The following is a 14603-nucleotide window of genomic DNA, read 5'->3' on the forward strand; positions in this document are numbered from 1 at the left end:
GTCCCCTCCCCCCCCACAAAACCCCCGGCCACTGAAGCCCTGGCATCTGCTATATCATCACAGACTGTAGCTACCCTAACTTCCATAGAAGCTACAGCTACAACCATACAAACCCGCGCGCCCTCCACAACGCCTCCGGTTCCAGCGCCCACTACAGCAACTCCAGCTATGGCACTCATGGCTACAACTTCAGCCCCGGCACCTGCTGCACCAACTCCAACTATGGCACCCACGGCCACAAACTTAACCCCCACCACCGTTGCCAACTTCAGCCCTGGTACCTCCAGTCCCGGCATCCACTACGGTGACTTCAACTGCAATGCCCACTGCAGTGACTCCCATGCCAACAACTTCAACTCCGGTGCCTACAACCTCAACAGTTCCAGTCCAGCCATGCACACAGTGTGTGCTCGCAGCACGGCACCGACTCCACTCTGCTCGGCTCTGCCGCACTGCCCCTCGTCGAGAGCTCACGTACACCCTGTCGTAGTGACTCTAACTCCAGCATCAAGCACAGCTACTACATCCATTGCTATTCAAACTTCATCAAGCAGCATCCCAGACTCTCTGCCATCAGTCGTGACCTCTGTACAGAAGAAGCTCCTCCTATGAGGGAAGAAGAAGAAGAGACCTATGACCCTGATAGCGAGGAGGTGGGCCCCTCCAGAGCAGGGCCATCATGAGCACAAGGGAAAAGGGGAGAAATCATAGATGAGACGGTAATCATCCGATCTCTATCCAGGCGTGAGCCGCGAGACATTAAAGAAGATTATGGCTGTGAGAAATATGAGCCCTTCCTCACCTGGATGCTCAGATGCTGGGATAATGGAGCCAGTAGCCTGGATCTAGAGAGTGGAGAAGCTGGACAGCTGGGAAATCTTGCTGAGAACTAAGTCATCAGCAAAAAAGTTAAAAAAGAGCAACCGGCTTGCAGCCTCTGGAAAAGGTTCCTAAAGGCTGCACTGAAGATGTATCGCTACAAAGAAGATATTATATGGAAACCAGGCAAGTGGGTCAACATGGAGAGTAGTATCCAGCACCTGAGGGAACTGGCTGTGTGGGAGATGACCTATTATAACCTGACAGTCCCGCAGACATCTGAAGATCCAGATGAAGTCCAGTGCACACAGCCCATGTGGCGGAAGGTTCTACAGAGTGCACCACCATCATATCATCACCCACTAGCAGTAACGAATGTCGAAGGCTTCACCGTGAGTACTGTGACTGCCCAGCTCTGGGAATATGAAGAGGATGCCTTCATGTTGTGTGGGGGCCAAACCACACACCCGCTCACCCAATCCACTCCCCACCCGAGGATACGGGAGAGAATTAAAGGGGTAAAGGGAAAAAAAGGACTTTGTCCCACTTGTCATCTTGTTATACTCAAAGATTTAACAGAGAAAAGCATTACCTCCTTTGCTGAACAAATTGTAATCAAAAAAGGGGAGGAAAAATATGTCACAATCAATTTTTCCTCAACTTACATTGACTAGTATTATATTACTCTCCTTGATTTTTAATTGACTGACTTCCAAGTCAGATGTTTTATTGGTTTTTGTACAGTCCCTTTTAGTTTTTAAATACCTGGGCCATCCAATCAATATCTGAAATAGTAGCATAGCATTTGCTTTTTCAGTCTTGTAGAACCAGTGGGCAAAATGATTAAAAATATGAACAGCAACGATAGAGTGTCTTAGACAGCTCTTTTAAAACTCTTGAATGCAAATTGTTCAGACTTGCTGATTTGAAAATCTTTAATTTTAATTAGTGTGCAGATCTTGTCTTCAACAGCTGTTAATCAACATCCTGGAGTTATTATTGGAACGAGAATGTCTATGCTACCGACACTGTGAGATAATAGCTATTGAATGGTTTAATTGTCCAACAACCTGGCCAATTTTCTGTGTTATGACATTAAATGACTAGCAAATTGCCTCAATAACCCAAACAGATTTCATTAGCACGGCTTCCTACTATACTTCAAAAATTCTCTACCTCTTACAGCTGAGATTTAGCCTCATATCCTTTTGTACTGTAATAAATAAAAGTAGCTGTTTTCTGTAACCCAGGTCACTTTCACTGACAGCAGACTCTCACTGAAGCTGATGCTGTTCAGCCTTGTGAGTAAGCTGAACCATTGGTAAAGCACCAACGATCCTCTGGTGTGCTCCAGTCCTGAATCCTCAGCTCCACTGCGTGCTCAAGCTTCCAGGCCAGGAGGTTCAGGAAGACAATGGAAGTTGAGGAAGAGTGAGGTTACTTTCCAAAAGGAAACGTAGGACAGAATGAGGGGCTGATGCCTATCCTCCTCCTTCTTGGATTTGTTTTCCTGTGTAGCTGACAGACACCAGCACTGCACTTTCACTGTCTCCAGGATGGCTTGTCTGACTGAGAAGACAGTGAAAAATTCCGTGGATTGCCATCCTGATACAGCCCAAAGGATAAGTAACTTGGAAATGGAGTACTACTACTACTACAGTCACTCTCCTGTGTGTATGAGGGAGAGTGCTTTAGTATATTTTCTGACTTAATCTGGAATCAAAACAACATCCTTGCAATTGCTGTATTCCAGGGCTATTCCTCCCTTGAATGGAGAATCCCAGCAAACAGGCAACACTAACACTTTGTGAAGCGGCAGTCATTTCAGGATTGCAGGCTACCAACATCAGCAAGCAGGATACTTCACCTGTACAGCGCAGAAAAAGAGGCAGTTTGCTCATGGTACAGGAAAGCACACAGCAGGAAGTTGCTCTGTCTCAATCCAAGTGGTAAGGAAAAACCAGGACACACTGGGAACATCTCAGCTATTATGCACCTGGCGCACACACAGAGACTCTCAAGAGTGCAAGAGCTGTCTAAGTCTCTAGACTTTATTGCAAGAAATACTTGTACACCTTCACCAAAATTAACTTTTGGATGATCTTCCAGAAGATAGACAAAGAGACAGAAAAAAGGAAGTCCAGTTCTTCTAGCTACACCCTCAGAAAACACTGAGCTATATGAAACCATTAACATATTTCCCACCTCACTAAAACTACATGCACTGCAATACCATATGTATCACCAAGAGCACACGAAAAACAAGGGCATTTAGTAAAATTTGTCTTCTAGTACAGCCCAGAAAGTGGAAAATTTTCAAAGAGATGTGCCAGCCTGCAATTTTGTCTTACAGATAACTGTCAGCTGCAGTGAAGTAAAGTTACATTGGTTTGTGGTGATGAAAATTTTACAGCAGCTCTGCATTTTTCAAGTCTCAAAGGTCTAAATGTAAATATTCATGATCTCCACAGAGTATATTTTCCACATCAAATAGATTTTGAATATTTTATCATACAAACCACTAAAATGATTTTGCATGATCTTTCAAAGAATACTTACTTGTTCACAAAAGTGGAAAATTTCAACTGCAAGTGTTAGAACATTCAGAAGATGAGCATGAAAAAACTAAGTGAGCAGATACTGTTCTGTAACTGCTGTCTCTTAAAATGTGGACAGCTTAACTGGTCATGAAAAATCTCCTGTCTTTTATAAATCTCAGCTCTCCTTGGAAATCCCTACTTACTTGTGCCAGGACATTCCTAGTTCAGCTTCAAAGTATTTGAAGATCACTGTGTAGAGACGAAAGCACCACAGAAATCACTCTCTTAGGGTTTAACAGCCACTAAGATGGTTCAACACTGTAACTACGCATAATCTGAACACATTAACTGAATTTTCCACTGACAAGAAAACAAATTTGAATGGAAGCCTCCTATAATGGCAAAAAACCCCTCATATTTAAAACTACTTGGTTCTTTCATATTCTCAATTATCCATTTGATAACTGTGAAAGGAGTTAATTTTGAAAATAGCCTAAATGTCTAAAAATTAGAAACTGGTTGAAATCTCCTTGACTGAAGCAATGCTAAACTTATCAATGGCATCAACGAGTTAAAATTAAAACCATGACTAATTCCTGATAAATCAAATCTAATGAATAATATCTGTTTAATATAACACATATGGTAGCAGAAAAATTTAGCATATTAGTGCTAGGGATACACTGGCAAGGAGAACAGTGAGTAAAAAAAGAGTGCACTTATTTCTACTAGATTTAGTTATCGATTAATAAAATATTAATAGTGATGACTCTACAGTACCGATAAGCAGCCTTAGAGACAGCAGGAGCAGTAGAAATAAAACGTTTAGAAATAGAGCAGAAGAATAATCTAGCTTTTCACTGCTAATTGGGCAAAACAGGGGACATCTACCTGTAAAGTGAAAAATATATCTTGAAAAGGATGGGACCTCCTCTCCAAGCCCAGTCCAAGGTAAGCGCTTGCTCCCACCCGTGCTGGGGAATGCATGCTGCAGCTCTCACTCTCTCCCCAAAGAAAGGCACACGGAGATGTGTGGAGAGCTTTCCCTTTCCTGCTCTGAGCTGAAAACATTTAAAGGGGAAACCTTTTTCTAAGAGGCAATCGAGAGCGAGCCTCAAAGCACAGATCCATGGAGAGAAGATAGCTTTGAACATCCCATAACATTATAGCTTAGCAACACTTGGGCACGGGGAGGGGGGAAACATTGGCAGAGCAGGCTTGAATCAAATGGCTATCTGTAGGCACACTAACCCTTTGTTCTGCAGGGCAGCTGAGTTGTTTCTATTGAGAAAGAACAAACTGATGCTAGATAGCCTTGGTGACTTAAAAAAAAAATCACTGATATAAATAGTAAATCCCCTGTCTAAAACAGGTTTTATCTATGGCACAGAGAAAGGCAAAAAACTAAACCCAATCAGGCTGCAGTTCTTGTGTTGGTGTGGATATTCCCATCGACTGCAAATGGAAGCTTTCACCATAAACTTAAAACAGTGAGACAAACAAGTCCTCAGCATCATTTCTAGAGTATCTTCTGTGAAAACATCTTAACGCTGCGCACGTCTGATGAATGAGGAATATGCATATACACACACTCCATACGCGATACCCTCCTTGTACAGACAGGGACACCTTTCCTTTCAGCATTGTCCTGCTGTATGCATCAGGGGCTGTAATCGGTACCAAAAAAATGTGAAGAGACACTTAAAATCCTTGCAATGTAAATTAAGCTATCTGTTTAACACCATAAGCACTAAAAATCATTTGGCCAGCTGATAACTACAAATAAATATTAAAGTATTAAAAATAAGGTGTCATTTAGAATAGTCATAAGCATTTCTGTGAATAATCCCCAAAACTATCTAACCTTCTTAGACTTAAAGGAAAGAAAGAGACCAACAGTTGTTATTCACTTCTTCCCTTATACAGTTAAATGCAAATCCTCCTTTACAGTCATACTCCTGGTATCTCCCTGCATACACAGCTGATACGCCACCTACTGCAAACCGGAGCTGACAGTCAGAGCAATGCTAGCAGCACTTCCATTCCAACACCGTGCCAGAGCTGAAAAAGGTGCTTTTTAAAAAAAAAAAAAAAATCTTTTTGCAAGCTGACAAGAACAAAGCAAGATCGCTGGCTTTTTATCGTAGCTTCAACAATGGAGAGAAAAATAAACAGAAGGGAAAAGGAATGCGAAGAAAAACACAGCAATTCTGAAGGCTCTGAGCAAGACAAGGACTATAAAACGTCTCTGATTACTCTGAATGTTGGTGGCTATCTATATATCACCCAAAAACAGACACTAACCAAGTATCCAGATTCTTTTCTGGAAGGGATCATAAATGGAAAAATAATGTGCCCATTCGATGCAGATGGTCATTACTTCATAGACAGAGACGGACTCCTTTTCAGACACATTCTCAACTTCCTACGAAATGGAGAACTACTTCTACCAGAAGGGTTTAGAGAAAATCAACTTTTGGCACAAGAAGCAGATTTTTTCCAACTTAAGGTACTCTCGGATGCAGTGAAATCAAGGTGGGAGAAGGAACAGCTAGCATCTCGAGAGACTACTTTCCTGGAAATAACTGACAGCCACGACCGTTCACAAGGACTTAGAATCTTCTGTAATGCTCCTGATTTCATTGCAAAAATAAAATCCAGAATTGTACTGGTGTCCAAAAGCAGGCTGGACGGATTTCCAGAGGAGTTTTCAGTATCTTCAAATATTATTCAATTCAAGTACTTCATAAAGTCTGAAAATGGTACACGACTGGTACTGAAGGAGGACAACACCTTTGTCTGCACCCTGGAAACTCTTAAGTTTGAGGCTATAATGACAGCTTTAAAATGTGGATTTAGACTGCTGACCAGTCTGGATTGTTCGAAAGGGTCAATTGTTCACAGTGATGCACTTCATTTTATCAAGTAATCACAAAGGCAAAGGAAACGAGAATGCAGCAAGTAAACCTCCTTGACCCGCAGCCTCCTGGCATCACAAATGATGTATCTAGCCTTGCACCGCCGAGCTCGGCTGCTAATCAATTGATGTGAGCTAATGGTATGTAAATTGCACCATGACATCCCTCTCTGTCTTACTTAAGCTGAATGAAAATTTTATGCCTGAATTTAATAAAAATTATCTTCTAAACATCGCAAGCACAGATTGAATGCTTTCTGCTATTTGCAATATGTGTTTTTTCGATGCTGTCTTTCAACCAGTCTATCTGATTTTTTGTGTACTTGTTTGACTAACATGCATACACCTAACTGCTCTGCTGAACAGCAGTGAGAGTATTTTCATAAAATAAGCAGGCTTAAAATATGTTTTGCTTATAACAAATTCAGAAGGGATTTTAACTGGAATAAATTATTTTGAATGTTCATTAGTGTTTATGATAATCTATTGTACTGATTTAGCAATAAAAGAGATTGTAAGAGGGTTTAAAATGAATCAACTTAATTTTAAAGTTAAATGATTTCTCAACTCACTTAAAACTAAATTTATAGCTGGGTTACTACATTAATAACAATTGCCAAAAACATGTAAAGCAACTAAATAATGCTGGGGGAATTAGTTCTATTATGGGAAATGGGTTGAATCTGTACAGAATGTTAAATTTTCTAGTTATATATACATATCAAATGGCTAATAAAAACATTTGACATAAAGTTTATTGTAACAGGTTTCCAGTAATGACATTCTACAATGCTAAAGACACTATTTCCTACTAATAATTTGTGCTCGTAAGGATAGGCAATTAACAGAGCCTTTGCTTTGCACAATGGCTTACTAGTACTAGCAACTAGTACTACTAGTTTTGAACAGACCACCTGCTGGCATTTAAGATGCATCACTCTAAGGAATAGAATAAATAACTTATTTCTCCTCATCTCCACTATTTATCATATCTTTTCATTTATATTTTAAATAAAGTTTTAATAGCTTCTATGGAATAACTGTAACTAATTTAACCACAAGCATTACAAACCAGTCACTCCACAAAAGTAGACTGAAAAATCACAAGAGACAAAAAGAAGCTGTATTAACTCTAAGTTTTAGCTTTGTCCATCATTGAACCCAATCATCATTCACAGCTCAAATGAACCCAAAATTCAAGTAAGATGCCATTAAGGAAAGAAAAAACAACAAATTAGTTTCTCAACTTTCCCAAAACATATATTTTGTACAGAAAAAAATATACTACTAATGCAACAACAAAATGCAGTCAGTACAATCCACACTAGAAGTGATAACAGAGGAAAACAGCTAACCCAAGACAAGCTAAGAACAGTTTTATTTTGGATTTTAGAGGGAACAAATCCATCCTTAGCAGTACTGGGAATGCAAATACCAGGTCCACTCATCCCTCAATGTGAAACTCTGTTTAACTTGTAACATACAACAGGTGGTGTTAACTGGGTCCCTCACCAGAGATGAGCTAAGAGAGGGACTCTACATCTCCAGATCAGGCAGCAGTGACTGAAACATATTCCAATATGATTTTATCAAATGGGGAAATCTAACCTCTTCAGAATGACGCCACTGTTTGTAAACCATGAACTTTTCTATCCCGACCCCATGTTACAGACTTACGGATCATAAAAGATGTGGTTCTAAGTGGAATTTTTCCAAACTGAACTGTTTAAAACTACATTTCAGGCACACAAGCTGAAGAACTGTTCACATATCCCAAAACTTCTCTGAGTTTGTCCAAATGCATTAGCTATCTACAAACAAAAGATATATAGTAAACCACAATTCTTTACATACTTCTTTTACACTTCTAGGCCATCCCAGCTAGAATTCCATCACTGTGTGTCATCCTCCCCATCCCCTCAGTTATCTTCAAATTCATATCTTCAAAAAAATCCTTATTGACCGCTAATCTTGTACATACAAGAACCTCTAGGACTTCTGTGAAAAGTCAATGTGAAAGCTCCCCTAAAAGAAATAGAAAATCCTGCTGATCTTCTAAGACAAGAACGAGAAACACCATCACACAGAACAATTACATGAAAAGCCCTTTGTGGACACAATTCTCCACATGAGCAAGAAAAATATAAAAAAGCACCATAACTCATCTACAGCTTTTAAAGAAGCACGCTCTCAGTGCTGTCAAATACACAGCCCGCGTAAGGACAAAGTCTGGAGGAGGCTCTTGTACCCAGAATGTAAAATCATCCATTTTCACTTAAATGCTTTTGGTTATAACCTTCCCTTTTAACGGATCTTCGATGAAGACTTAAAATGTCATTGCAGTTGAAAAGAAAAAAGAGAAAAAATCTATTTTTATTTCAAACAACTAATATACTTATTCACTGAAATATATTGTGGTTGCTTGTCTTTCAGTTGGGCTCTAAGGGTGCCAAACATCAAGGAATCATTAGCACTATAGTAACAGAAAGCAGTACCAGTTTTTCCTTGTAGCATGACTTCACTCATAAAAAAGCAGTAGAGAATTTGATGGGTCTAAATTTCTTGTAGAAAATACCTTTGGAATATAAGCTATCCAGAAGCTGGTAATCACAGGTAAAATTCAAACCATCTGAAGTATCTTCGAAGAATACTCTATAGCTATTCTTAAAAGATGTACTGGAAAGCTTTTATTTGCCAGGTATTTGGTTCAGAGTACCTACTTCCCTCTTAACCTATCAGAAAGAAAAAGAACTTGAAAACTTTTTTTTTAAGTTAAAGTATATCTCTAAGCATCAGTAAAAATAAATTCCCATGTTGTTTTATTTTTGTTATTTAAAATTCAGTGATTCATTACCTTAAACACTTTTCACTGCATTTTTTTTTAATTCTGTGTAAATAACACTGACAGCTATGGCATACATGGAATGTCATCTCCTGGAACACTTCAATTTTGTCTTCTCTTCCCATTTTCATGGGCACTCGTGCATCTCTACAAGTGTCAGGGTTTGAAATTTTTACGTGCCATCTCTGACTGAAGGCACCTCACGCAGCTGTTAGATTCACACAGCAGAAACAGAAGAAAGATGGGGGTAAAAAAAAAATCATTCTCTTCCATGTTCTTATTGTACAAATACACACCATATCAGTCAGACAGTTCAAACTAGTTATAAACTCGAATAATTTTTCAAACCAGAGTGGCAGGCTGTCTTGCTTTGGTATATGAACAAAATGACCACATGAAACCTCCATACCACAAATAATGTTTCCTTTTTACTCCATAAATATACTAAATATAAATATATTTTGCATATGTTCGGTCACTCAGGTGGATACTTGTGTCCCACCACTGTAGGGTCTGCCAGAAAAGGTACCCAGTTATACATCAGTTACCTTTTCTGTCTTTTCTTTAAGGTGGGAAATTGCATATTTAATACTACTTTGACAATGAGAAAGCAGCAAAATCAAGTTCTTAAGTCAGAAATACTAACAGTTGTTCTAACAACATTACTTTGAATATGATGTGCATGCAAAGTATTTCTATTCATCTTTCTCTCATTAAGAGTTGGATCACAATGAACTTATCAGAACAGTCCTACAAGTACCAGAAAGAAATGGCGATTTCCATAATTTCTCTGATGATCTTCCAATTGCTTGGGTAGGAGTAAAAAGGAACTTCCTCTCCCTTCCTCAAGGAAGCACTTAACCTGCTCCCATGCTCGGTCAGCTCCTCTTGCCTCTCCACCCATCTTTTTGCATGAGAAAAAAGGCCACCAAGCAGAAAGGACAGAGGGAGCTGAAGGCAGGACTGACCCCCATACAGTACAAAGAGAATATCCCTGCCTCTGAGTTCCTCGAATGACTGCTCATGAAAAATTATATATATTGGTGGCAAATTGACTAACATACCCATTGTATTCCTTCCTCCCACAGTTGTACACCCATCTTTTCCACCAGTGGAGGAAAAGCCAAGGGCTCTTTTATCACACTTGGCAGTATGCTGGCATAGGCACCACCTATTTGGTTTATTTCTGCATAAGGACAAAACCTAAGAGTGGCTGCACTAGGTCAGATTAAGGTCTTTCTAGCTCAGTGTCCCTTGGTGATGGTGAACTGTTTCCACCCCTTGATCTTCCACACCTCTGGGTAGAATCCCCATTTTTTATTCTTTGACCTTCACATCATATCCATTATCTTGCTTTCCCCCCACATCATACAACTACTTTTCATTTTTCTTTCACTGTTCCCCTCTCCTTCACCAGGAGGGCTGTGGGGCTTTGTAAGGGCTGGGCAGCAGCCTGATTCAAGAGGAGAAACTAGTAAAGACAGGGGCCAAAAGCAGATAGTAAAGAATATAAAAACCTGAAAAAAACATACATGATGATGCTCCCTTGAAGTATTCCCTCTATCTCCAGCCACTTACTGCCCAATGACTTCTAGAGCCCCATGTGGTTTCTCAAGAGGTAGCCTTGATGCTGTGAAATACACAGGCTGTGCAACAAGGTCAAATTACAGCTCCAACTCCGCACCGCTCACCCAGTAGCCAGTGTTTCACAGGATCATAATTGCACTATTGACATTTTCAAACACTCATGTCTTATCTTTAATTGTGTTTTTGCATTTGTACCTATTACAACCACGTAAGTCACAACTGGTCACTTCTTTTCTACAGCAGTTAATATTTCTCTAGCTCCTAAAAGGGAAAAAATTACATCATCATTTGCAGCAAAGAGTGGGCATTGCTATTTTCACCTCTTACTTAAAAACATTACAAGGCTTCCATTCAATAAGATGATAACAGCTTGAGAAAATTACCTTCCTCCTTCTCTCCTTATTAGTATAAAAGTAGAATAAAAGCAGGCAACAAATATTATAATTTAATAATGGCAGTGCCTCGTCCATGAACTTACTTGGGTAGAAGTGTCATATTTCTCTAATTCTGTTAACTAATGAATCAGGATTGGGGATGAAAGGAACGAGTTAACTTGGGTCTATGACAAAATAAATATTATTTTCATAGGCTAGAATTATTTGATCTTTGATAAATAACTGTTGCCTAACCCTAATTTTGACTCCTGCCCTGCAGCACAGTGCAGAAATTCTTAGACTGACAGGAAAATGACCATTAGCTAAAAACCTGAAGGTATTTTCATATGAAGAGATAAGATTGAGTAATTTACCAGGCTGAAACAAAAACAATCGACAAGGCATAAGAAATTTAAGATCAGAAAATTAACATTAGGTTTTTTAATTGCTTTAGAAATACACATTATCTAAGTCCTATGTATCAGTATATCACACAAATCCTTGTCTCAAAACACTGCCCCTATAAATCACCATCATTCACAACAAAATGCCAGAAAACGAGAAGCGTGGCAAGAGCTTGGGAAGGTAGGAGGGTGATGTATGATGACACCTGATGAATGCAGATGAGCAAGCACTCGGAAAAAGAAAGCTCAGTTGCCTTTCTTTCTGAAAGAAATTGCATAATGCCCTGTAGAACAAGACAGTTGATTTTTTTTTTCCTAAAAAAGTGTTTAGTAGGAGTACCACATTGAAGCAACAGTCTCCCAAAAAGCTGTTTCTATCTGCGCTGGTAACAGTTTAACATCATTGCCATTATAATTTAACACCGTGTTTGTTCATTTTAAGCTTCAGAAAATAATACTGCTCTGCCACTTCAGAAACAAAACCATTCACAAAGCTAGTACAACAATTATAGCTGTAAACAGTAGCTAGTCATTTAAAACACTAGTATGACATGACAGTATGTAAGTTCAACACCTTAATGTATCAAAACAAAGTTGTTACAAGATGACTGTTATAAATTGAGCCATTCTGAAGGTCTGTAAACTTCTCTGGATAATGCTAAAAGTGACTAACAGTATTGCCCTGTTTACTGGTGGTGTGACTTTGGGGGACACAACCTTGGGTTACAGAGAGCTCATGAAACCCACCGTCCTTCTGGATATTAACAGGGAATTCCAGTAGCTCCACCTCAAGCATTATTTCAGTTACCTGAAAAACTTCCAGGATACATCTTTTTTTGCCTTTGACACCACCTCACCCCAAGCTTTCAACAGCCGTTTTGTTCCAAGTATGGAAAGCCTGGCACAAAAGGAGGAGGTAGGTCTTCTTGCTCCTATCTCCTGACAGGAGATTCAGCATCCTGTGTAAGGGGGTGGCACTCTACTAGCTGCAGGAGCACACCGACAAGATGAGAATTCAGATTTAAAAGCCCGTCTGCTTGCTAGGGAAAGGTCCTGCGCCAGGAAGATGAGGATCCAAGCGGCTGTGGGCCTGATGCTCAGGGAAACTTGCAGTGTTAGACTCCCTGAGCAGCAAGGATGGCGAGGGAGCAGTGTGGTGAGAGAGCCCACAATACCTGAGCACTAGGAGATGAAAAGGAGGGCAGAGGGACTTCATGTCAGTGACCATCAATCACCTGGGAGCCTTGGGTTTACGGAGAAGGCAGATGCTCAGTGCAACACTGAGGTTGTACTAAACAAGCAACGTTTAATTATCCCAAAATTACTAAATTTTTTTTAAAAAATGAAAAAAGTAAAATAAATTTCTCTTTTTCAATATGTCAGGTTTCAGGAAGGCAATTTTCTTTCTTGCAGTAGAAGTCAGAGGAATTCACTTGTTAAAAAAATTTTTAATAGAAAACTTTGAGCTACCAATCTACTGCTGCAGCTCCACAGAAAGCTGCTTGTTATCTCAGAGGAGGTTCTTGATTTTCTACCATAGTGAACAGACGAAGAAAAAAAAGAACAGGTCAGAGGTGGGTACAGACTCTCTCAATTAGGAAGAAAAAATTAAGCAAACAAACTAGTAATGAACAGGCTAAGCATCAAAAAATGTAAACAGAACAAGCAAGTGTAACACCAAATCTAGTCATTTATTGCTTCTCTACTACTTAAATAAAGCCTTTGGCAAGTATTAGGGATAAAGCAGTACATTTTTTCTATGCTGAAACTGGTAATCAGAGGAGACAAATTAAATGTCCTGCAAGCCAGGCTGATAAAAATCAGCTAAACAGAGAAAAAGGTACTCTCAGGTTAGGAGTCTTATCAGTACTAACTTTATCTAAGGCCTGCAGCATTGCTAGGTCTTGTGATACTTCCAACACATTTTCTAAAATGAACAGCAAATAATATTCTTTCACAACAGTGTAGAAATCTAACATGTAGGCTATTTTATGCCTTCTCATATGATGATAAAAGTCCACCTCTATAAGACTTTTCTGCCATGCACAGATTATGATTTTAGGGTTTGTCCACAGAGTACACTGCAGAAATCCCTGAGACAACCTGCATGAGTAAGACAACATGCTGTAGCACAGCTACACACTGTTCCTTCTCCTGTATCACCGCAGCTGTTGGCAAGACACTGCAGCTGGAAAAGCCTTACAGCTCAGGAAGAGTGTCAAAGGAGCTCTCCTAGACTGTTTCCAGATTCAAGCACACAGAAAGCTCAGGTCATACTGCACTGCAGTCTCCAGTGCTCTCTCAGCTGCAGTTAGCAAAGGGCACAGGTAAATGACTACACACAACCTCGGAAGAGATGCTCTTGTGTTTACTCTCATTGCCTTCCCCCTCAAAAGTTTCTTCTGTAATTAAAAAGAAACTTCAACTATCCCTGCTGCAAGCTCTGTAATAACAGTACAGAACTGTGAAGAAAAAAAAAAAAGGGGGGGGGGGGGGGAATTGTTTCTAGTATTTACTTTTATTCTAGTGAGATCCTGAGAGTAACAGTACTGGATCAGACTAAAGGTCTGCTTTGCTCAGCATTATGACTCCAGCAAAGTGGCCATAAGTGGGTATCCACGAACAAGCCTAAGGGCAGAGCAGACATATATGACTCTCCCAACTCAGTATGCATCCCACTGTCCACCAGGCTTTTGTAGCTTGGGGTCTCTTAAAACTGATGTCCTCTCAGTCTTGGTAACCTTTGGTGGATTTTCGTTCACATACTTCTTTGGTCTTCTCTAAGGTCGTGTAAGCCTTTAGCAAATACCACCTTCACATTCACTTCTGGCAAGGAATGTAATAGCTCAATTACATTCTGAGTGCAGAACCACCTTTTTTACTTACTTTGAAACTGCCTCCTGCCAGCTTTACATCTTCTACACAACAGTCTTGTACTGGCCCAAGCAGCAAGCATTTGATCTCCTTCTGCCCCTTTGATCCATCATTCAAGGCTCTAATTTGCAATACTGGAAAGGTTTGAACCCATCAAACGTGATCGTGCCAGTAGGCGGGTGAACAGCAGTAACCAGCAAAATCCCTCACAGAAGACAAACACAATTTGTGGAGTCACAATTGGTG

At 39.9% G+C, this 14603-nt stretch overlaps 2 protein-coding genes across 2 annotated transcripts in view; one reads left to right on the top strand and one right to left on the bottom strand.

The window, feature by feature from the left end:
* The window catches only part of GTF2F2 (general transcription factor IIF, polypeptide 2, 30kDa), a gene marked incomplete at its 5' end in the record, with an annotated part of 83639 nt that overhangs the window by 54091 nt on the left and 14945 nt on the right, over positions 1 to 14603 (bottom strand). The gene's annotated exons all lie outside the window — the stretch shown is intronic.
* KCTD4 (potassium channel tetramerization domain containing 4) lies at positions 5349 to 6742 on the top strand. The gene has a single exon (XM_010079234.1). The coding sequence runs from the start codon at positions 5515 to 5517 to the stop codon at positions 6286 to 6288; it is 774 nt and encodes a 257-aa protein (XP_010077536.1). The 5' UTR covers positions 5349 to 5514; the 3' UTR covers positions 6289 to 6742.

The sequence above is a fragment of the Pterocles gutturalis genome, unplaced genomic scaffold, assembly GCF_000699245.1.
Source record: "Pterocles gutturalis isolate BGI_N339 unplaced genomic scaffold, ASM69924v1 scaffold8386, whole genome shotgun sequence".
Lineage (NCBI taxonomy): Eukaryota > Metazoa > Chordata > Aves > Pterocliformes > Pteroclidae > Pterocles > Pterocles gutturalis.